The 23,349-nt window shown below is 47.4% G+C and overlaps 1 protein-coding gene across 1 annotated transcript; it reads left to right on the top strand.

Moving 5' to 3' along the window:
• The first annotated feature begins 1,666 nt into the window (after nucleotides 1-1,666).
• KRT18 (keratin 18) lies at nucleotides 1,667-14,252 on the top strand. Its single transcript, XM_085600830.1, has 7 exons — nucleotides 1,667-3,013; nucleotides 6,961-7,043; nucleotides 10,442-10,598; nucleotides 10,979-11,143; nucleotides 11,857-11,982; nucleotides 12,216-12,439; nucleotides 13,989-14,252. Exons 1-7 carry the CDS (start codon nucleotides 2,549-2,551, stop codon nucleotides 14,119-14,121), a joined length of 1,353 nt encoding a protein of 450 aa, XP_085456956.1. The 5' UTR covers nucleotides 1,667-2,548; the 3' UTR covers nucleotides 14,122-14,252.
• Nucleotides 14,253-23,349: the final 9,097 nt, after the last annotated feature.

The raw sequence follows: 23,349 nt of genomic DNA, 5'->3' as shown, positions 1-23,349 counted from the left end.
TCGTTCTCTCTATCCTCGTACTCCCTTCTTTTTGCATCTCGTTCACTCCCTCCCTGCATCTTTCCTTTGCTTCCTATACATCTCAGAGCTTTATTTGAGCCGGTGGTTGCGGGTGCTCGGCACCGGCACTTAATTGTCAACAGCGGCACTTGTGGCAGTCTGCCACAAGGTGGCGCTGTCTGAGATGACCACAACAACAGTAAATTAGTAATTCAGCATACATTAAAAATTACTATTACCTGCCGCCCAAGCCATCTTTATAGCATTGGGGCCCTGGAAAAGTCTGAATTGTCACACTTGTAGGAGTGCAATTGTTAGTAGTTGGGCAGTTACAACCACTAGCATCATGGTAGAGGCAATGTATGGTGCAAGCTGCAGTGGCCTCCTGATGAGACTACTGGCACTTATTTTTTTTACAAATTAAGCACTGAATCTGTGTTTGTGCACTTCCTGTGCTAAGTGACCAGCCCCATATCTTTCTCCTTCCTTTCATACCACACCCTCACTAACCCTGCACCTCCTCCTCCCTATCCTTTCACCATGTCACACTCTTCCCTTTTGCGCCATGACACCTCTTTCGCTGTATATTCCTTTCCCTTGCACAGATTCCACTTTCTTCCATCCATTAGTTTCCTGTAGCCATGTAACTCTTTCCCTTTCTCTCTCTTCCTGTACCCCTTTCCCTCCATCTCTGCACATTGTTCCATCTCCTATGGATCACTTTCCACTCTCCCTCAACTCTTTCCTATGCCTTCTGCCGCTCTTTCCCTCTCCCCTACACTTCTTTATCCTTGCCTCCTTCCTAATACTTCTCTCCTTGCTCCAGTCCCTCTCCCCTGGGCCTCTTTCCCTACACCCATTGACTTTGTCCCCGCTCCCATTCCTGCCTACCTCTCTTTCCCTACTCCTCTGTGCTCTCATTGCACCTCTTTTCCTTTCACCCTGCTATTCCTGCCCTACTTCTCCCCTTTCCCCTTGTACCCCTTTCGCTATAAATGCCTGACCCAGTTCACCTCACTCTCAATACCCTTTCCTCTTTACGCCGCACCTCTTCCCCCTCTCTCTGAACATCTTCCTTCTATCTCAGCAGCGCTCCCCCAGCCCCTGCTTCTCTTTCCCTGCCACTAGAACTCTTTCCCTCTATGCCTTTCATCTTTTCATCTCTCTCTGCACCTGTTTCCATATCCCCTCCACACCGTTCCCTTGATGCAACTTTCTCTGTGTTCATGAAACCTTCTTGCTTTTACTGTTTCTCTTCCCCCTACGTCATGGCAAGTCTCCCCGCACCCTGCTTTCACATCTATTCTCTCCAACTACACTTATCTCCCTCTTTTTGCAGTTTTATAGGGCGCCAATTCGACCAGAAGGTATTGCAGCACTTTACATGAGCACCAGTTACATTACACAAGGACGCATTCATTCTTTACTTAACTTTGCTTTACTTCTTTCTTTGCACTCTACGATTTTAACTCTCTCGTTGCTCCTCTTCTCTGCTCCTGCGCCTCCTGCCTGCACCTCTGTCACTCTAACCAACCCTGTACCTATTTCGTTCTATCGCTGCACCACTTTCCTTCTTTCCCGTGCTTTCGATACCCTGTGTACCTGCGCCTCACTCATTCAGTGCGCGCACCTTTCATCCTCGCTCACTTGCCCTCTGCTCTGAACCACTGCCTCCGCACCTCTTCCACTTTCTCACTTCGCCAGTTCCGCTTGCACCCCCTTTCCCTCTCTTCCTGTAGTGTTCCTGCGCCCATTTCACCTCTTCCCCTCCGTCTCCACACTTCTTCCTCCCTCTCTGTATCTTGTGCCCTTCCTTCCATCTTTGCAACCCTTTCCCCGTCTCCCTCGACGATAGTCTTTGCCTCTTTCTGTATACTTTGGCCATGCTCTCTCCTTCTGCCTCTTAATTTTCTTTAACTCATTCGCTTTCTCTGCACATCTATTAGTCTCTGCATCTTTTACTATGTTCGTCTTTCTGTACATTTTGCTTCCTCTTGCTGTTCTTTACCCTCCACCCAGCACTCCTTTCGCTCTCTCTCCTTGTACCCTTCTCCCTCAATGCATGGGTCTTTTGCTTCCCCGTGACTTTTTACATCATATTCCCATACGCACGACACGTTTCTCCTTTCTCCCTACAGGTCTTTCTCTTTCCTCATTTGCCACGTCAGTGCACCACTTTTTCCCTCTCTCTCTGTACCACTTTTCCTGTGTCCTTCTCTCCTTTCATTTTTTCTTCCGTTTACCTCAGTCTTCCCTCTGTTCCCTATTACCCTCTGTCCTTTTACTTCTTCCCCTTCCCCCTGCTTCTCTTTCCCGCTGTCTCTGCACTCCGCAACTCTCCCTCCACCTTCTCCCCGCCACCCCCCCTCCTTTCTCCTGCCCGCACCAGTGTGGGTGGAGCAAACACCCCACCCCTTCCTCTCGCCCTCCCTTTCCACTTGTGGATATAAATCCGGGAGGCGAGCACTGAAGTTGGTTCCCGCAGCATCTCCTGCCAGCGCCTCTCCTCCTCGTCCCTCTCTGCTCCCTCCGCGACTCCCTCGGCACCATGAGCGTCAGGTCCTCCAACGTCATGTACTCCACCACCATGTCCGGGGGCGGCAGCTACCGGCCCCTGGGCTCCAGCCAGAGCGTGCAGGGGTTCAAGAGGTTCGGGCCCCTGGGCAGCTCTGCCAGCATGCACGCGGGAGCCGGGGGCCAGGGCTCCCGCATCTCCGTGTCCAGAGTCTCCACCGTGAGCTCGGGCTACGGCGGGGGCTACGGCGGGGGCGCGGGGGGCTACGGTGGCTCCAGCAGCAGCTTCAGCCTGTCCGGCTCCGGGGGTGGCCAGAACGAGAAGGAGACCATGCAGGACCTCAACGACCGCCTGGCCACCTACCTGGACAAGGTGCGCAGCCTGGAGGCGGCCAACCAGGGCCTGGAGGTGAAGATCCGGGAACACCTGGAGAAGAAGGGGCCGAGCACCAAGGACTGGAGCCCCTACTACCGGACCCTGGAGGACCTGAGGCGGCAGGTAAGAATGCAACCCGAGCGAGCGAACCCCAACCCCAGGTGACAGGTAAGACACCCACTCACCCACAACCAGAGCCCCCTCCACACTGACCGTACCTGCACGAGGAGCGTGCGCGCGCCCAGGTCGGAGGCCTCCGTGCCAGACCCTGGAGTACTGAGGAGACAGGTAAGAGAGACCAGCCTTGCAACAGCACCCCCCTCCCCCCCCCCCCCCCCCCGCATAACCCTACCGTCGCAAAGTGTTTGCGTCTTCCCAGGACCGAGGCCCTACTGCTGGGCCCGGGAGGATTTGTAGCTTTAGTTAAGAGACTCTGGCCTAGAACTGTCCACTGCCCTTAACCCCAGACCAGTTTCACAAGAAGTGTGCAAGCACCCAGGAGAGAGGCCCTACTGTCAGACCGTGGAAGAGCCAAGAAGAGAAGTTAGGGAGAGCAGCTGCCACCCTCCACAAGACCAGCACTGACCCCACCTGCCCAAGAAAAGAGCAGGCACTGGGCGCGGGCCTCCACTTCCGCACTCTCGAGAAGACCTCACTCTGAACACTGGCCCCTCCCACCACAGCACCAACGGTAAATCCATCCCCACTCCCCAGCCCTAATCCTACCTAGAGAATAACGGACCGGGCAGCTCTGGCAGAAGCAAAGAGAGGAGACATCCAATTTTAAAATAAAACCAAAACTTCAAACCTAGCCATGCTCAACACTAACCTTAACCTCAACCCCTCTTAGAGGAGAAAGGCCTGAGCTCCTAAGACATGCGCCCCAACGTCTGCACCCTGGGCGAGAATAGGAGGCCAATAAGGCCCACCCCATAAAAACCATGCTCCTAAACTCTGTCCTTAGCCAAAGGACTGAAACGACAACCCCAACAGCCCCACCCTAACAACCTTCCATACCTTGGTTAAAAGCGTCAGCGCCTTAGAACTTAAGCTCCTAATGAATTAATTCGGAGAAGCTGAGGCAACAAGTTAGAGCCCACAATAACCATAATCCACAACCCTAACGTCAACGACATTCGTGCAACGTCAACCGTGACCCCTAACCCTACTTGGGCAAGAAGGTGCTAATCGCCCAGCAGTGGAAACCCTCTCACTAGAACATGCAAGAGCTGAGTGATTGGTAAGAGGCCAAGTCCCAGTGATGCCCACAACAACAACAAAGCAACCTCAATTCCCACCTGAGACTGAGCACCAGGGAGTAGAGCCCTCAGTTCATGCTCCAGAGGAGAAGCAGCGGAGACAAGTAAGTGTTATCTCACTGCCCCTCCTCACCAGGTGAGCCTCGCCCACTCCACCCTATCGCTCTACAGCCTCTCCACCAGGGAAGGGCGGCCAGTCCACCCCAGACCACTACTACTTCTCATGAGGTGGGTGTGGGCCACTCCAGCCTACCTGCTCACGTGAGGAGTGGTCCAACCACCTCACTACCCGATCATTAGGGTATAGTAGTGACACAATTCCACATTTCCCCTTGACCTATCCCACTGGCCACTCACCTGATGAGGGTGGCCCACTCCACCCCAGACCACTACCCCTTCTCATGAGTCTATCCGCTCACGTGAGGAGTGGCCCAACCACCTCACCCCACTGCATGCTCATTAGGGTATAGTATCCGCACAATCCCACTCTCCCTCTGATCTATCCCACTGGCCACTCAACTGAGGAGGGCGGCCCACTCTGCCCTTTGCCACTGCTTCCTCCAGGTGAGAGGGGCCCAGCCTCACTGTCCATGTCGATTGGGAATACTAGACTCCCTTTTCCTCTTTTTTAGGCTGGCCCACTCTGTCCCATGTCACTGTTTCTTAGTATGCACCCCCCCCCCCCCCTTCATCTGGTGACTATTGCCCTCGACAGTGCAGTTCTTAGGGTGTGCTAGGGCTACTGGGGTGTTGTTCTTCTGGGCTTTTCTCCCATTTGGGTGTGAGATTCTAAGGAACCATCTCCCATCCCCCCATGCGGTGTTGGGGCTGGGACTGACATGTTGAACGACGGCTCAAAAGTTAGTTTTTTCTCACTGTCGCCCCCCAGAAAGAATCTTTCTGTAGTGTGTGTGTGTACACCACACCCTGTTTCCGTTTCCTGTGTGTCCCTGCTGCTGGCCTCAGCTAGTCCTCGGCTGTGCTGCGTCAGTGACCTTGGGAGAGCGGTCTTCGTTGGATACATTGCGCTCCCACACTGGTCCGTCGCCAGTCGCGAGAGGCCGAACTGTAAGGAGAAACACATGACTTCATGTCGCTTCTGCGCGCCATCTTGTTGAACATTAACCCAACAGCCTGTGGACCGTGAACATTTGTGAACAGGTAGGCTCGGGGCAAAAGCCTGGCCTGGTGCACCCCTGCCCCAGAGTCAGGATGGCACAGGGCGGGGGCAGGAGGACAGCACGAGAGAGAAGGCCGAACTGTCCTGACACATGTTCACACTGCATGAGGCATCGACTAGAATGTGGTTAAGGGACCAATGGGTGGGTCTTACCAGCCCTTCCCGCGCTCAGGCCGGCACCCTTGGACGCAGCTCTCCGAGAGAATGCCAGCGTGGCAGAATACAGGAGCCTATGGCAGGCTCCAGCGGGGCCTTCAGGGCACGTGCCCCACCCTTCACGGGCCCCATTGAACCAAAAGCCGGTGGATATCTATACACCGCTGCACCGCATTCCGCATGGCTGTCCCCATCATATTAGGTTTCGCCACTGGCAGTAGGGCAAGGAGGCGGGATGGGGTAGAACAATGGAGGAGAAGGAGAGAGTTAAGCGGATGTGCAAGGCCCAGGCCTGAAGCCAGCATTTGCCAGCCAGGAAGGCAGACTCAGCCCTTGCGTCCTGGCTGAAGGAGCGGTTGTGGAGCAGGGGGTCGGGTGTAGGGCCTCTCAGTACAGAGGCACGCCCTGACACTGTGGATAGAGCGCAGGAGCACGAAGCCTCCCAAGACTCCGGGCATGTCGCGGGGGCAGCCCACTGAAGACCAGTCCACGGTGTTAGCCGACAGTCTGTCTTTCTTTTCAGCCTCTAATGCCCACTCCGTTCAGCTCCCAGGACAGAAGAAAGGCGCACCTGGCTGGGAATGTAAACAACGGCACTGGCAGCCTCGGAAAGACAAACAGACGGCAGCTGCGCCAGCCTCCTCAGGTGTGCTGTGGAGCCCGGGAGGGGGAGGGCGGCTGAGTCCGGGGAAAGTGAATACCCAGGGAGCATTGCGGTGAGCTGATGCCAATGGTGAACGTATGTCAGCCACGGGAAGTTAGCAGACGACTGAGCAGAAGGGAGAAAAGGCTGTAATTGGCAGCCTGAATGCCAGTGATGCCACACAAGACTTCACGCTGCGAAGAGGCTATACCGCGTCATGTTGGTACTATGCACTGCACCATTACATATCTCAGGAAGAAATTAATAGAGGCACAACTATAAAGTTCCATTGACACACAATGCCCTCCTAATTCCAGGGGCCAGGGAGACTCTCACGTGACCTCTTGCATCCCAGGTAACGCACATTCCCAGTAACGTAGGTGCCCCAGGCACCCCAGAGCCCGCTTACACCAGTGATGATCGCTGTTTGGGCCACAGAAGAGCCAGACAGAGTTTTGTTCAGTATACCAAATGCATAACTAATAGTTTGCTAATATATTAAATATACATTGATGTTTTATGAGTTTCTGCAGGTGTGTCTTGCCTATTTTGTTTTCACAAACAGGTCAGTTCATAGCATACAGTCGACAACACCTCACACTTTGAACACGCCTTTCTCTCTTATGCACCCCTCCCCGCTCGTTCTGTTTTCGCTATTGCTGTGACCTTTATTTCTTTACAGATGCGCGTGCACATTTCCTTGCACACATCGCCATGTTCAGACTCTTGCAAACACTCACGATTTCCATAGCCCTGCACCCACACCGTGGCACTCTTTTGTGCATGCCCGTTCCCATCTATGTGCGTCTGATGCCCTTCCTCTCTTCTCCAGGTTCACGACAGCACCGTGGATAATGCCCAGCTGGTCCTGCAGATCGACAACGCCCGCCTGGCAGCTGATGACTTCCGAGTCAAGTGAGTGTCGTGTGGCCTCTCAGAGATCTGGGCCTGGGGACGGCCTCACTGTTAGCGTCAGACTCTTTGCTGCCCCTGACTGAATGGTGTTAGATTCTGAAGGCTTCCAGCCCCATCACACTGGGCATGTTTGCACCAATCCACAGCTTCTGAGCACTTGCAGTGCCACAGGCCCTGGGCCTAGTGAGCTGTCGGCTCAATTCTAGACACAAGAGGGTCCATGTAAACTGATAATAGGAAAAGACAAAACCAGGGGAAAACAGCAATCAAAACACACGAAAAACAACGCTCCTCCACTTACTTTCACATAGGTATAACTCAATAAATAATCAATTTCATGAATCAGACATATTCAAAAGATACTTTATTGCATGATATATATTTGTTTTCTCCTATACTTCAACTTTAAATTCTTATTTGTCACAGGCTTTCTGTCAGGTACCGAAATCTAAAAGCCATACTCGTACATCAAAGCACCCAAACACATTCATTCAAAGGAACAAACACCCAATCAATTCTCTAAAAACAGTGCTTAGAATCCCATATTGGCATTACTTTCAGTCATTAGCCAATTGTATATTAGTCTAGGTATCAAATGCCAAGGATAGTCAGTGGTTGTGGTAGACAGGGTCCAAGGTACAATTTAAAGCTGACCACAATGGAATGTGGATCGGATACACCAACCAGGCTCGTCCTACTCCACAATTTTACCTTCTGACTTATGTCTTTAAGGCCCAATCTACCACCGGAGTGTATTTCTAAAACAGGAACTCAGGGGAGGCACTTAGAGACTCACAGGGTGTCAGGTGAGACCAACAGCTGGGTCCATTCCATATCCAGATGCCACTGTCAGCTGGAAATTTCCAGGAACAAGCCTCTTGTAGCTTGTGGTATCCATGTAGCTATAACAGGAGGAGCAGCCTTACGGCCCTTGAAATCTTCTTCTTTGTCGTGGGTACAAGGGAGGCTAGGTCTAATCCTGCAGGGCTCCTCTCAGGTCACAGACAGCAGGGTTAGTCTTCTGATCTTCCTCAGGTCCAAGAAGTGTTCTGAAATGGGTGCCTGGAGATGCCACATTTATGCCTGGCACGAGCTAGTGGGTTGAAATGACTCTTGGGAAACGCCCTAACCAATGGGGTGAACATTCCCGGGCCTACCCTATCCACTTTGGGCATTTTCAAGATGGTGAAATTCTATGCCCTTATCGCCACCAGAGCATTATTTTTTATGATGCTCAGGTGGCATAGCACCATTTTCTATATTTACAAGGGTGCGCTAAGCCACTTAGCATGACTTAACCCCACCTTGTAAATATGCCCCTTTTCGATGCAGCCCTCTTTGGCAAAGGGGCACACAATAGGTTTTGCTGTGGGTGTTCCACTGCAACACCCATTGCTTTTTGACATGGCCCCAGATTTTCCATGGAATACCAGGCATTAGAATGATGATACAAGGAAAAATTATTAGTTTCTCCTCATTTTTTGCTCTTTCTATGTGTGCTGCATTCTTCAGTACACATAGAAAGAGCAAATCACCGTTATTTATTGTATATGTGCAGGAAGGTGTCCCTTCCTGCACATAAACAATCATCCCTGCAGTGCAGGCACCCTTGCAACATGGCATCAGGGTGCCTGCATTGGCGCTAGGCAGCCTTTTTTGCCCCATCGCTAGGGGAAACACAGGGGTGCACCGTATTCTTGTGACTACGGCACATCCCTACATTTTCAAAATGTCGGACTGTGGCACCACCAAATTTGCCACAGCTCTGTGCTTCGAATTCTTTTTGTAAATGTGTCCCCTGGTAGCTGGTGGCATTAATGGGGAGTGTACTTTGGTAAACATAGTGTCCTCCCCAATATAATACTAAAATTCAGATTGAAGCAGACACTCAACCTGCAATAAACCCAGAGACGGAAGTCAGGTAGGACAAAAGTAGAGCCCTTCAGTAACCAGACAAGGGGTCCAATAGAATTGTCATGGCATCCCGTTCTCTCCCTTTTCAAGTGTGCTCCAAGGGTTGTAGGTAAACACAGTGGCAGAAGTCTGGTAGGACAACAACTAAACAGAATCCTTCAGCAAACAGACAGTCGACCCACAAGAATCATCTAGGCATCCTGTTCTTTCCCCTTTCAAGTGTGTCCCAAGGGTTATATGTAAACCCAGCAGACCTGTCAAACAGGATTTGACACTTGGAGCAGGATTGTTGACTGCAGTGTCAAAAAGGATGCACACAGCCCCCACCATGCGTATTCAGGTTAGCCTATTTGTTTGCTCCTGGGAGGCATTTAACAACTAGTCTTATGTATTCAAGTTTAAGAACTGTCTGGGAGACACTGGAGATCAACGTGAAATTAGCCTTCAGGAAGGAAAATGGTGACTCTCTAAAGTGGCTTTTCCTTAATATTTACTAAAAATCCAACTTCATCAATTAATTGAATTTTTGATAACTATTAAAATTAGTGGTTTAATTATTTGTCTAGCTGGTTCTATTTCTGAGATACAGTTTTAGTATTTACTATCACTTCCCAGTATTTCTCCATAGGTCAGCGGGCCTTCATACAGTGAAAATAACTTTTTGGTAATAGTCACTGTAAGGACATGTTGACATTAAATTTCAACATGTCCTGCTTTTAATTACCATGTACCCTCCTTATGGGCCTAAAGGCCTACATAGGGGTGAGTTATTATTGTTTAAAAGAGTGGTTTTGACCAATCAAAAAGGTTTATCATGACAGGTCTAATTGCAGTTCTATATTGCTACAGTAAGGCTACAATGGTATGTCTGATGCTATGTTTGCACTGCTACTGTTGTGGATGGCACAATAGGTGCTGCTGTCCACTAGGGAACATTTAACTTCCAGGCCTTGGGTACACTTTGTACCATATACCAGGGACTTCTAGGCAAGTTACATATGCTAATTTGGAGTATGCCAATTCAACCAGGTTAAAACGGATAGCACAGGCACCTTACTAATGGTTATCAGGAGGAAAAGGCACTGAGTACAAAGCCAGCAAAAATTAGAGTCTAGCAAAAGGCAAAAAAATCTGGGGTGACAATGCAAAAGAGGCAGATTTCCTACAGTTGATTGTTGTTTTCTGGCAAGACCCTAGCGACCTCCGCATTCTTCGGCTGGTTTCAGCGGTTTGTGGTATATAAGGCTCTTGCCAGCTCCCATTTTTTCATCTGGTTTTGTTCCTTGTTATCGTGCAAGGACCTAGATGGTTCCTCTTTATTCAGCTACTTTTAGTTGTATGTATTTCCATTCAAGACCCTTGATGGATGTGCTTTCTTGAGATGGTTTAAGTTGCTTTCACTACCTTCCAAGACCCTAGCCGCTTGTGCTTTCTTTGGCTGTTTCAGTTGATTGCGTTGCTTAACAGTAATCCACCCTTGTCAGGTATGAAGCGGAACTGGCTATCAGAACATCAGTGGAGATGGACATTGCTGGACTTCGGAAGGTGATTGATGACACCAACATGAACCGTCTGAACCTTGAGAATGAAATTGAGTCCCTGCGCGAGGAGCTGATGTTCCTGAAGAAGAACCATGAGGATGTAAGGATGCTCTGGTCATCTGGATGTGGGGGCGGGACTGGGAGCGAGTAGTAAAGCGAGGTAAACAGGATTGAGGATGCCCAAGAAGGAAGCATCAGGAGACGAGAAGTGGGGTTCTAAGGGTAAAAGTAATGCAGCACAAACAGCATTTACTGCTGGAGATGTAAGGAAAACAGCAGAAGGGGATCATAGAAAGCAAAAGTTTGTCTTTAGGCAAAAGAGAAAGGGAGACCACTGGAAGTGATACCGAGGAGGGAAGACAAGGAGAGGCATAGTAGGACAAAATAAAGAGGTTCCTTTAATGGCTAAACTTGTTGGATATTTGTGCCTTGAATTTTGTCGCTTTTTCTTACAAGCAATTTCTATTTTGCCTTTTGTAGGAAGTGAACAACATGCAGGCTCAGATTGCTAGCTCTGGTTTGACCGTGGAGGTAGACGCACCCAAAACCCAGGACCTGGGCAAGATCATGGCTGAAATCCGGTCACAGTACGATGAGCTGGCACAGAAGAACAGGGAGGAAGCAGAGAAGAACTTCCAGCGCCAGGTACCATTGGAAAGATATTCGAGGCAGGAGCATTGCTTTGCTGTTTAGAAGTAGGAAATGTAGCTCAGATGTTCATCTTTCTGCAGGATATAAAGCAGAGAGACAATGAAATGACTAAAAATGATTTTATGACAAATATTTAAAACGTTTCTGTCCAAAGCCCTGCAGATAGTTTATTTAATGAGGAAGCATCTGCAGGGCATGGGCGAGGGTAGATACCCCTCCTCAGCGCCTTGAGACCCTCACGGTTCAGTAGTTGCGCTATACAAGAAACCTGATTGATTGAGGGTCTTTATAGCCTTGACGGGTTATAGTATTAAATATTACAGTGATCAAAATATTAAAGACCAAAACATTGAGGCAGTAAGTGCACATAGGCAAGTATAGATTTACCATTCTTTCCGTTCTACATTGGCATACCAAGAGCATATATATCAGTGTACATATATGTGGAGTTAAGCACAGGAGAACTATACTTACCCGTATATCGCTACCCGCGAATATTTTGGTCCTCCATATTTTAGTCACAGTGTTCTTGTACCTCCTTCTTCAGTGCACGATGTTCTGCATCTACGCCTCCTCGACGGAGACCTGCAGACACACTAGTATGGTGTAATTGATGCCCTTCCTACCTGAGCAGCAGACCCATGTTCCAGTGACGAGTGAAGGTGCAGTTGATGTTCTAACGCCTCCTATGTTTTCTCGTGCTCCAGGTGGAAGAGTTCACAGTCCAGGTCTCACACGAAACTGAATTGTTGCAGTCCTCCAGGTCCACGGCCACAGACCTGCGTCGGACTCTCCAAGGCCTGGAGATCGAGCTGGAGTCCATGCGAAGCTTGGTAAGGATCTGCACACGCGATTGTTCACATAGTATTGAAAATGCATCAGAGAGGCACTTGGAAATCCTCTCAACCCTCTGCCTTATACATCACTGAAACCCACCATTCTCAGCCATAAATCACCCAGAACAATGATTTTCCCCAAACATGTCTGTGTAAATGAGTTTCTTCTGACCTCTCCAACACTGCCAAGGATGCTCTTACATCTGCTCTACCTCTCCCTCTCTCCCAAGAATGCTAACCTAGAAGACAGCCTTAGAGAAACAGAGGGGCGCTATGCAATGCAGGTGGATCAGCTCAACAGTATCCTCTTGCGGCTGGAGGAAGAACTCACGCAAGTGCGCAATGACCTCCAGCGACAAGCCCATGAGTACCAGTCCCTACTCAACATTAAGATGAAGCTGGAGGCAGAAATCGAGACCTACAGGCGGTTGTTGGATGGTGGTGATGATTTCACGTAAGTGCTTACCATGAAACGGGTTGATGGAAGGGAAAGGAATTTATCTGCGTCCGTTATGCCTACAGGTCACACCTCACTAAAACTAGGCCTTTGGAGATATTTCACCCCTCAGTCCTGGGTCTGTTCCTCAATGGATCAAAGTCTCTTAGAGATTTTGTGCAAGACAAAGAGGGAAGCTGTCTTCCATCTGACAAAGAGGGAAGCTGTCTTCCATCTGCCTACTCTTGGAACTTTAACACTAAGAGAAGGAATATTGGCTCCACCCCCACCTCCCATTTCTAATCCGCTATAAGAGAGGTGTCTTCATCTGTCTTCTCCGAGAGAGTCTGCTCAAAAGACAGGGTGGGATTCAGCTGTCCCTGACTTTGCCCAAAGTTACTGTCCAACACAGAGACGTCTCTGTTAGGCCTAGGTGAAATATAGATAATGCTGGCGTAATTTATGGAATTTCCCTTTATGTTTGTTATGTCAAATTCCTACAATGGCGCCACATCAGGTAATTATGTCCTGTTTGGAGCACTATTTTGCTGCAAGTACTCAGCAATAATACAAACGGCCAGAACGTGAGCTTCTGTTGCTCACACCACTTGTTTTTCATGCTTTTTACTGTATTGAGAAATATGTCATTTCATCAAACATTGACGCAAGCATGCATTTTATTCTAAATATAGCACTAAATGACAGATTTGCATTTCATGTAATTATTCAAAACGAAAGAAATTAACGCAAATTTCGCACACCTTTAGGATCCGATTTATCAATGTTTCACGCAACGCAGCAAGACACCTTGCTGCACTGAGATGCATGAAAAGAAGAGGACAGGAATGCACCATATTTAACATTATATGGGGCACGCCTGTCCTCTCCCTGCGCTGGCGCACAATATGCTGCCTTGCACCAATGCGGGCACTGTTGCGCCGTGGTGCAAGGGAGCATGCATGCTAGTCAAGATTGGTTTTGTGTTGGAAAGGGCACTTCCTGCACAAAAACAATGCTCTGAGGCGAAGTGCAGCTCACTTAGAAAGTGGAAACAACAAGGAGAAAATAAATATATTTAAAGATATTTCTCCTCTTTGCGCCTCTGGTGTGAAGGAGTACATTTATGATGCATTCTCCCAGGTCTACCATTGTTGTTAAATCTGGGAATGCGTCAGATTGCATGGATGGATGCATGAGAACACCCACACTCCACCCATGTAATACCCCCACCATGCAGCGTCGACTTGTGCTGCCTTGCATTTGACCTAATTTACCAAGCCATGCAGGGTGGCCGTGCATGGTTTGATAAATTTGAATCTAGGTTTTGTGTCGCTCTGCATCACTTTGCATGGTGCAAGGTCGACACAAAACCTTAATAAATCTGGGTCCATGTCTCCATCCATGCCAACCACAAAAATTGTTGTCTTTCAATAGGTAGTTAGCAGCTTTAGGCCTGTGTTGTTTCTCTGACTCCCTCTGATGTGGTCCTCACCAACGCCAATGCCTTGATGACGGTTACCAGGCAGCTCTTGGTCTCAAACTGATTTGCCTCTTTTCCTTTCTCCAGCCTGCAGGATGCCCTGACCAGCAGTTCTGCCTCCGGCACACAGATGGTGAAGAAGGTCATCACAACCACACAGAAAGTCATCGATGGGAAGGTGGTGTCCGAGAGCAACGACACAAAAGTCATCAAGTCCTAAACCGTGCCCTTGACGTCCCCGTACCATGCATTGAAAAAAGTGAAGCTGTGATTGGTTGACAATGTTCAAAAAACAGAATGCAACTTTTTTACCTCCGGCCCTTCTATTTGCCAATAAATGATGATCGCCAAGTTTTTGACTCAGCTATTTATTTTCATACAAGTTTTTCATGTTTATCTGCGCCCAAAGGTGGCCGACTCAGGTAAGCGCGGTGCGGCGGGCAGAACACGGCAGCGGGGAAGCCGACGAATAGGTATTGTTTATTCAATTATGCCTATTCCATCGTCCGTCAGCTTCCACCCCCCCCCCCCCCCCGAGTCTTGCCCCACCGCACCACGCCACCGCTGTCTGTTCCCTGTGACCAGGCTTCTGCCCTACTTCATTTTTATTTATTTAATTGTTGTCTGATAAAGCACAAGCTCCACCCAACCTGGTTCACAGCACTGGTCAGTCCAAAGGCACGAGCAACCATGGGTTGACTGGTATCCTAAAAAATAGATTGTTTACAGTTTAACATAAGCGGTATAGAGAACAATCTTCAAAATACATTTATTGTTAGTGAGGGATAAAAAGTCTGCAGACAGATCACTTTTTCCAGCAAACATAGAGCAAATACAGTACCCTTAACCATAGCTCGCGGATTGGGCCTATATCTCGGGTTCAGGGCCTTTAACAACCGGTATAGCCCTCAGCAGCGGGTTATAAGACAATAGCATTGGTTTTAAATTGCTGTAGGATGTAGCGATACCTGCGAAGGTTACAATTTCATTTATAGATGTTTGGGGTTCTTTTCATTTAGAACAAGCACAAACAACCTAGTTGTGAGTCAGCACTTTGCACAACAGAAGAAAGATGCAAACATGGGGGCACAATAGAGGCAGGATACAGAGGTTCCTCAGGGGGCAAGTCCCTGTGGCGGGATCTTAAGTGGTGAAAGATGAGGGTGTTTATGAAGTGCAGAGGAAAAGTGATCCATACTGCGGACACGGAGAGAGTTCAGCTGCCTTTATAGTAGAGGGAGTAAAAGGCTCCAAATATGGGAAGCTTGAGGGTGAGATATTAAGGAGTTCGGTGGTTAAGGGCTTTGAATCTGAGGCAAGCACTTATCATGTGACCAGTGACTGCGGGCCCTCTCTCGCGGTCGTCTTAATAACGTGTAATATTTCATAATCATGCCCGTATTCACTGTATCAGGAGGAAACCCCTCACTGTGCTCTGGTCCTCTACAGTGGGAGGAGGGCCTGAAAAAAATGTTCTGGGCCTGTCAAGCTTTCTCACTCCGGTAGCAACAGGGTGAGCCCCAGGCAGGCCCAGGACTGTCACTGGTTGCCCTAGATGCACTGAATCACAGTGGCGATTCTAATCTGCAGGTATTGTATTGTAATTGCATTTGCATAGCGCTTACTAATCCTGACGAGGCGTCTAAGCGCTTTTTCGGCGAGTAGCACGCTACTCCGGAACACATAAAGGATTAGTGTTGAATTAGTATAGTGAAATATCAAAGTAATTTGAGTGGTGGATAGGTTAGTCAGTTATTTATAGCGGAGTGATAGAAGAGGTAAAAAGGTTTGCATTTATATAGCGCTTGTTAATGTTAAGGCAGACAAGATGGAGGGAGGCTTGGTATCAAACGGCCCTAAACCAGCAGTTAAATCTAGGCTTGGGTCAATCAAAGTAGCGGTGTAAAATTAAAAATCATCTCATTACTGTAAAAGATCACATTCCAAAATAATGTAAGTGTGACAAGAAAGAACACCAGAGGCCTCTGTTACACTAGGCAGTAATGCGACAAGCCTCTTTTTTTCAGCACCAAAGCTTTGTTCTCTGCAGCCGTAAAATGTTTCCATTTCTATGCAGCGCCTCGACTCGCACTGCTGCTGAAGGAGGCAGGAGGCCAAGAGCACAGAATAAACTGCAGGACCCAGTACTATTGCCTCAAAGCACTTTCTCTACGGAGCTTTAGTGCTGCGTCAGACAAGTGGCTTCAAGGTGCTGGATTCAGGCACGCAGCTTTAAAGGACCCCATAGACATTGCATGCAATTGAGGGTGGCACGGTGGCACCGGAGGAGGGTTCCACAAAGTCTGGCCGGGGTCTCTGACTCATCTTGTGTGTTTTGCTGTTCGCCCTATGTGGGAAGGGTATGCCCAGACGTGTGTCCCGTGCTCACTACGCCACTGGAGTCAAGCTATTCTGGCTGAAGAGGGGTGAAACCAGGGCCGGACTGGGAACCAAAACCGGACCTGGCAAAGTGCTCGGCCGCCCCCCTTTCTCCCCCCCCCCCCCCAGGGGGGTTTGGGGGTGCCGCCGAGCTCTTTGTCTGGGCTGGTTTTCGGCCGATTTTGTTACAGGGCAGATCATCGGCCCCCACCCATGCGGCGCACCGGGGGATTGCCCGGTGCCCGCTATGGATAGTCCGCCCCTGGGTGAAACCCTGAAACCGGTCCTAGGATGCTTGATTCCGGTCCAGGGAAGACATGGCTTGGCAGTTCGGGCTGGACTGTTCCCATGAGGCACAGGGTCAAGACTGATTTGCATATGGCCATGTCTGAACTGGGGTGGTGTGGTAAGCAAAATAACGATGGATTAAACCCAGATCTGTGACTGGGGGTGAATGTTTTGCCAATGTGCAACATTCCGTCCATCATCTTGTGTGCTTCAGGGTCTCTGACTCGACTGGTCTGGCAGTGAAGCCTGTGATTGGGCTTTTGCAGGAATTGTATGACAAACTGCTGAGGTTTATGGACGTCATTCAGGCGTCACCAGGGTTCGCAGCAGCGACCCCTGGCTAGCCCCTTGAGACCCCTGACACTGCTTTTGCGACCACTGACCCAGTGGTAGCAAAAGTAGTACCAAGCCTGGAAGGTAAACAGTGCTCTAATGAACACTGCTTGCTTTCTGCAAATCACACTGGAAAATAACATTTTAATTAAAAAAATAAATACATTCAGAATTGAATGTGTATTTTTTATAATTATAATACAAAATAAAGTTATAAAAGAGACACATTTTTAACATGGTTGCCACAGTCCACTATTCGCTCAGTCCACTGTTGCGAATAGGTGAAAAGGTTTTTGGGAACAGATACGTCACTTCTGTACTCCACAAGTGTGATAGTTCCTTACAAGCGATGATAAATCAAAACGTATTAATAAAGGAAAGGAGTAACTCAAGCCACCAAAGAGGTTCATTTGCAATTTATAGCCCCTACTAATTACCAGTGGGCCTGACCACTATAGTTTTTCTAAATCTCTTTTTTTGGTGCATGATTTAGCAATAATTTGTCTCTTTGAGATATACACTAGGCTTCAGTGACGCCAATTATTATGATGTCATATGGATGGAGGTGTGTGACATTTATTGGTATTCAGGTCAAAGGTCATATGATGTCAATTCATGTGACATCATGAGATCAAAAGGAGTGTGTGAGGTCACTTATGCTACCCCTGGCGTTTTGGTGAATCGACATTCATGCTGAGGTTGTGGGTCTAGAATTGTTCTCAATGTGAGGATGAAATGCTATAACATTCCAGCGTTAAACATGGGTCATTTTCATAAATTCAGATGCACCAATCAGAAGTGGCGTATCTTTCATTCAACCATAAACCTGGTTGTAGTTTGAAAGGGGCCAATGGATAAGCTGTCATTCCAACACCCCATATGAGCTGCATCCTGACAGCACTGAACGCTTGATCGAAACAATCTGCTGCAGAGAGGATGCAGGGAATTTGTTGACTTTTAGCTTTCAGCCTATCACACTGAAACCGTTGGTGATGAACTGCAGGATCTCTGTGTCTGAGATGAAACTTGTTGCAGGCAGGGCCGGTGACACAAAACAAAGCTTATGCCATATTTATCTCGAAAGTGAGGAATCATCCATTCTTTAGGTCTCACCTGAAACGCCGCATGCGCTGTTTCTTGTGAGACATTCATTTTACATACAAGGGGCTTAAAGCCAGCCCATTGATTACTATTCATTAGCTTCATTGCCAGTCTTATTTGCTGGCTGCTGTTTGGTCATCAATGCTAGCTTCACTTTGACTACCCTATCTGTTTGAGTGTTTCCCATATCCCTGGAGCAGGGACCAAGTAATGCTTCTGTTTTTTTCTGGGAGTGTCATTCTGGTGCTTCTGCTTTCTGTCTCGGCCTATTCTTTTCTTCTGCTTGCGGCACTTGGAAGAGGGTATGTGTTTTTAGGTTGCCCTGCTCATGGTTGTGCTCTGTGCTGTTGCTTTCACTGCTCATCTCCAGCGTTCGTTCCATTATACTTTTCATCATCTCCCCTTCTGCTCTTTAGTTCAGCACAACAACACCAGCAGCCCACACGTTGTTAGCATCTCTTTTAACAATGATTTCAAAATATATTAATGACTTCACACTATCGGTATTAAGTAATCATTTGTTTAGTTTATAACATAGGGCTAGATGCACGAAAATAGGACTAGCGATTACCTAATTGCGATTTTGTTTGCAAGTTGGCCACAGGTGGTAACTGCAAGCACCCACAGCACAGGGGAGGAGTCAGGGCAGAAGCACCTTCAATGAGAACCTGGAGTTTACCCCATTTCCCTCAATGCTGATGTGCAACAAGTTTCTCTATCTTGAGCAGTTGTCTGAAGTCTCCTTGTGTGCCAAAGGACAGAAGCTTCCACAAGCCTCAGACAACTCTGTCTCTGCTCCGATGCTCCTCCAAACAAGTAGCAGCCAGCTCCTTCATTCAGACTCACAATTTCCTTTAACTGGTTAAATTCTGTCAAGGAGACATCTTCATAAGTTCAAACCTTGTCACCAGATCTGAAAGAATAGCAATCCAACCCTGGACTCCACTACTGGATCTTAACTTCCTTGTCCACTCCTTGTGGGTACCTTGTCAGAAAAGAGAACAGCCTTGAACAAGCAACCGTCCGATGAGGCCAGACTTTCCTCAATTCCTGAGTAACAGGCTAATCTGATCAGAGGGTCTGCTTCTTTTTCATCCTGGGTGCCCGTTCAATCCTGTGGCATATTTCCTGCGTTGTTACTGTGTGATCAATCTGTGATTAGTCCATGTTGGGAGGGCTCTCCCAATCCCTTGGTACCTGTCTGTCGTGCCCACCAGACAGGAATTTTAATCAACTGCAGACCAGGAGACCCTGACCATCACCCAACAGAAAGAGGAGGGGGATGTCCCAGCAAAAGGAGTTTTAGCAAAATACAGATAAGAGGTAGTTCCTACCCCAACCCACCAAGCGTCTGCTAAGAATAGGGAGGGGCACAGGGAGCTGGAATGTCCAGAAGAACAAATACTACTTGGTCTTACATTAAAAACAATGGCTCGCCATTCTCACCAAGGAAACTAATTGGCTCTCAATACACACATCCCACTATACAATGACAGGCCATGCCACAGGGAAGGGAGCATGCACAGACTTTGCCAGGAGGAAGCTGGTAGGCAGCCCCTCCACCAAGGTACAGGTAACACAAGGAGATGATGGAAGGAGTGCTGAAACTTTTCAGACACTCAACCTCAGTCACTATTAGATCTGGGTTGGTAGTTCGGACTGGACTGGACCCAGCTATGTGCAAGACTAACTTGCACATGGCTGGGTCCAAACTGGGGTGGCACAGTGAGCAAAAGAATTATGGATTAAACTCACATCTATGACTGGGGGTGAGTGGTTAAAAAATGTCAGCACTTAGTCCATCATCTTGTTGTGTTTGCTATGTTAGCCTTAAGTGGCCAAGGGAAAGCCCAGACATGGGTCCCTTGCTGGCTGTGCAACTGGATTCATGCTAGTCTTGCTGATGAGGGGTAATACCCCGAAACTGGTCCCAGGATGCTTGTTTCTGGTCCAGGGAGGACCTGGCCTGGCAGTGCAGGCCGGACTGTTCCCATGAGGAACAGGGCAAAGACTTATTTGCACATGGCCGGATCCAAACTGGGATGGCATTGTGTGCAAAAGAACCATGGATTCAACCCAGATCTGTGACTAGGGGTCAGTGGTTGAAAAGTTTCAACACTCCATCCATCATCTTGTTGTGTTTGCTATATATTAATGCTGCCACCACTGTCAGTCTACGACAGCCTGGGTAGAGAGGGCAGTGCCACTCTCTGTAAAAGAGAGATGCACTAGATGTGCTCTCTCGACCTCAGAGACAAGCTCTAGAGTCTTAATCCATATGAACAAGAAGACCCTCAGTGGACATGCATGATTGTCATGTTCACTGAGGTACAATTCAAGAACACCTACTGCACTTTCAAGTGTCTGCCAGGAGATCAACATAGGGCAGGGAAGCACGTTCTCCAGAGCCATGCAAATGTTTCCCGTCCCAACACCATACTATACCGTACCATCCTACCATGCCATGAAAGACCATAACTAGGGTCTCTGGAATTATGCGATTTTCCGGCTGCAGCGATTTTCGCATAAATATAGATGTGTCGCACTTGACACACAATCCATCATCTGCCACATAATCTGCAGATTTTGTTTTTAAAAAACGATTTGTTTCTAGCTCAAACGGCTCAAAAGTTACTAAAATACAGTGACACGTGTTGCCGCTCAGTGAAAGGCCCTTTGCAAAGCTGGACTTATCGTCTTTTTCTTCCTTATTGCTATATGTGGGTATTAAAATGGCACTTATGGGGTGCAACCAATGCCCAGACAGTATTACCAAGCTTAAAAATGACAAAATAATGAAGTAATACTATTATTAAATGTGCCACATTATGCCGCATAAATATGCTTTTCTTGACGCATATTTTACTTAACACTGTTGCATAAATAGGACCTCTTTTGATGCAAAATTCCATTCGTCCTGGCCATATCATACCATGACAGGCATTACCATACCATAGCACACCATACCATACCATATTATAACATACCATATGACACAATACCATACCATATCACACCATACGACAGGCCATAACTTACCATTCCACATTATACCATTATCATACTAAACAATACAATGACAAGCCATGCCATACCATAGCATACTATCCCATACTATACAATGACAAGCCATACAAAACCATACTATATAATGACAGGCCATGCCATAATACAATGGCAAGCTATTCCATACCATTCTGTACGATGGCAGGCCGTACCATACTTGTACCACAGCATACTGTACAATGACATACTATACTATACAATGACAGGACATACCATAAGATGCCGTATTTGTATGCATTTCTGTTGCATTTTATGTTTTTTGCAATTTTTATCCCAACACTGTCTTAAGCATATTCTTGAAAACATTTGCCTTTAAGAAATGCAGATATGCCTTGAAGTTTTTTCAAATGCTAGGCACTTCTGATGTTTGTTACAGTGTTTGTTGTTTCCTAAAAATGTCTGTAAGAAGTAGGAAATCGATGGAAGAATAATGGTAGTGGTGATAGCTCTCTTTGATAAGTTAACACACTTTATGGTAGTAGTTTTTAGGTCTCGCGTGAGCCAGCGCATACGCTGCTCGGAGAGACATTTAGTATACGGGTTTCCAAAGTGCTGCCAGACCTCGCTGGCCTAATGCTTGCGTTCACGCAGGCATGCACGCGCGCAGCCGCCAATCACTGCTGCGCGCACACCACTCACGTGCTTACCACACAGCGCATCACGTCCTCGCGATCGCGATCACTTTCGCTTTGATCGCGATTACTTTCGCTTTCACGGCCACGCGGCCGTTATCTTACGGCCGCGCGGCCAATGCTTGTTTAAAAAGTCCTTCGAGGCATTCGGGGTCCTTCTGAGCATGTACTGCAAGATGGCGGTGCTCAGGAGAGCACAGGTGCTGTCCCTGTACAGGGCACTGCTCCGGGAGAGCTCTGGCTTCAGTGCCTACAATTACAGGTAGCGCTTACCTGCGTTATCGGCAGCCGCAGTGCTTCATGTGCGACTCTCCTGGATATTCCGCTTATTGTATGCGCTATTTCGCTCTGTTCGGAAAAGAGCAGTGTTTACAAACGTGGTCACTCCTCCTTAAGACATGCCCCCTTTTTATCTATCACATACTTTTAGTTTTAAGCAAAGCTGTAGAATGCTTTATATGAACACATGTATCGTAGTGCTATTACTTCTACTAAAGAAACTCATTTTAGGCATTAGGTTGTAGGAGATTCACTAGATGCGGACTATTATTCTTTATTCGTTTTCCGTTCATTTGTTCTAGTTGTGGGCAGTGCAAGAACATGCATTAAACAAATAATTACTCCGGTATTTGAGACAAACCACCATATTTTGTGCGGTGGGGGTACAGAGAGCGGCACCATGCGCGAACTCGGGAGGTCACAGGTTGCCAGTCACAAAGGGCTGTGTAATATGAGTAGGAACACAGCAATGAAAACCAGTCTATTACCTGCCATTACCCATGGGTTCTATTTTTTACAAACTATACCCCTGAAAGAATTAATAACAAGGATAAAGTAAAGCTGTTCTGATTGTATTAAATAAGTTACTAGCTGAATTAATTTAATATTGTAATACTAGTGTAGGGGTAAAGCATCTACTCCAGAGAAAGTTTGGTCTACAATACAAGTAAAATATTGGTTTAATGGGATTGCTGAAGAGATTTCTGTAATCTCTGAGCAAAGGCGTGTCGCACTGAGAAGTAGTTTAGGGAATTAATATGCCTGCTACTTTGCTGAGCATCTCGTATAACTGATAAGTTACGGATTTATATTGTTTGTAGAGCTTTCAGTGTATGGGGTTCAAGTTTTGCTTCTTTTATCCGTATTTATCCACATGTATTTTGGATTTAGTGGAATGACAACTCATATATGTTCATATAAATTTAATTGATAATTGCACATGCACCCTTGGATATCTGGCATGTTTTGGCAGTATAAACAGCCATATGTAAAACAGTGTGCTTATCAGAAAAACATTAGCATTGTTTAAGAGATACCTTTGTGACTTTTTATTCTTCACTTGGAAACCTTTTCCCTTGTTTTAAGCTTCCCTACATATCAATATGCATAGTTTTCAGCCTGAAAAAAAGGAACTTTTGGTGGCCTGATTATCTAGGATAGTTTCGTCAATGCGTTTGTTTCAGAGATCTCTAATGAATTTGCAGATCATAAATTTAAATAACAGTATGTTACGGGCTAGCTGTAACTAAAGATCAAGGTTTAAACTTGAATTCTTGCAGGTTTGTTCTGAATGTTTCATTATTCTAAAGTTAATGAAATATGTTCCATTGGGTTGCAATAAACATTTGTTATTAAATGCTATAAACAGT

The sequence above is a fragment of the Triturus cristatus genome, chromosome 4_2 (genome assembly GCF_964204655.1).
Source record: "Triturus cristatus chromosome 4_2, aTriCri1.1, whole genome shotgun sequence".
NCBI classification, from domain to species: Eukaryota; Metazoa; Chordata; class Amphibia; order Caudata; family Salamandridae; genus Triturus; species Triturus cristatus.
Note: the sequence above shows the minus strand (reverse complement) of the source record. Positions and strands in the feature narration are given on the sequence as shown.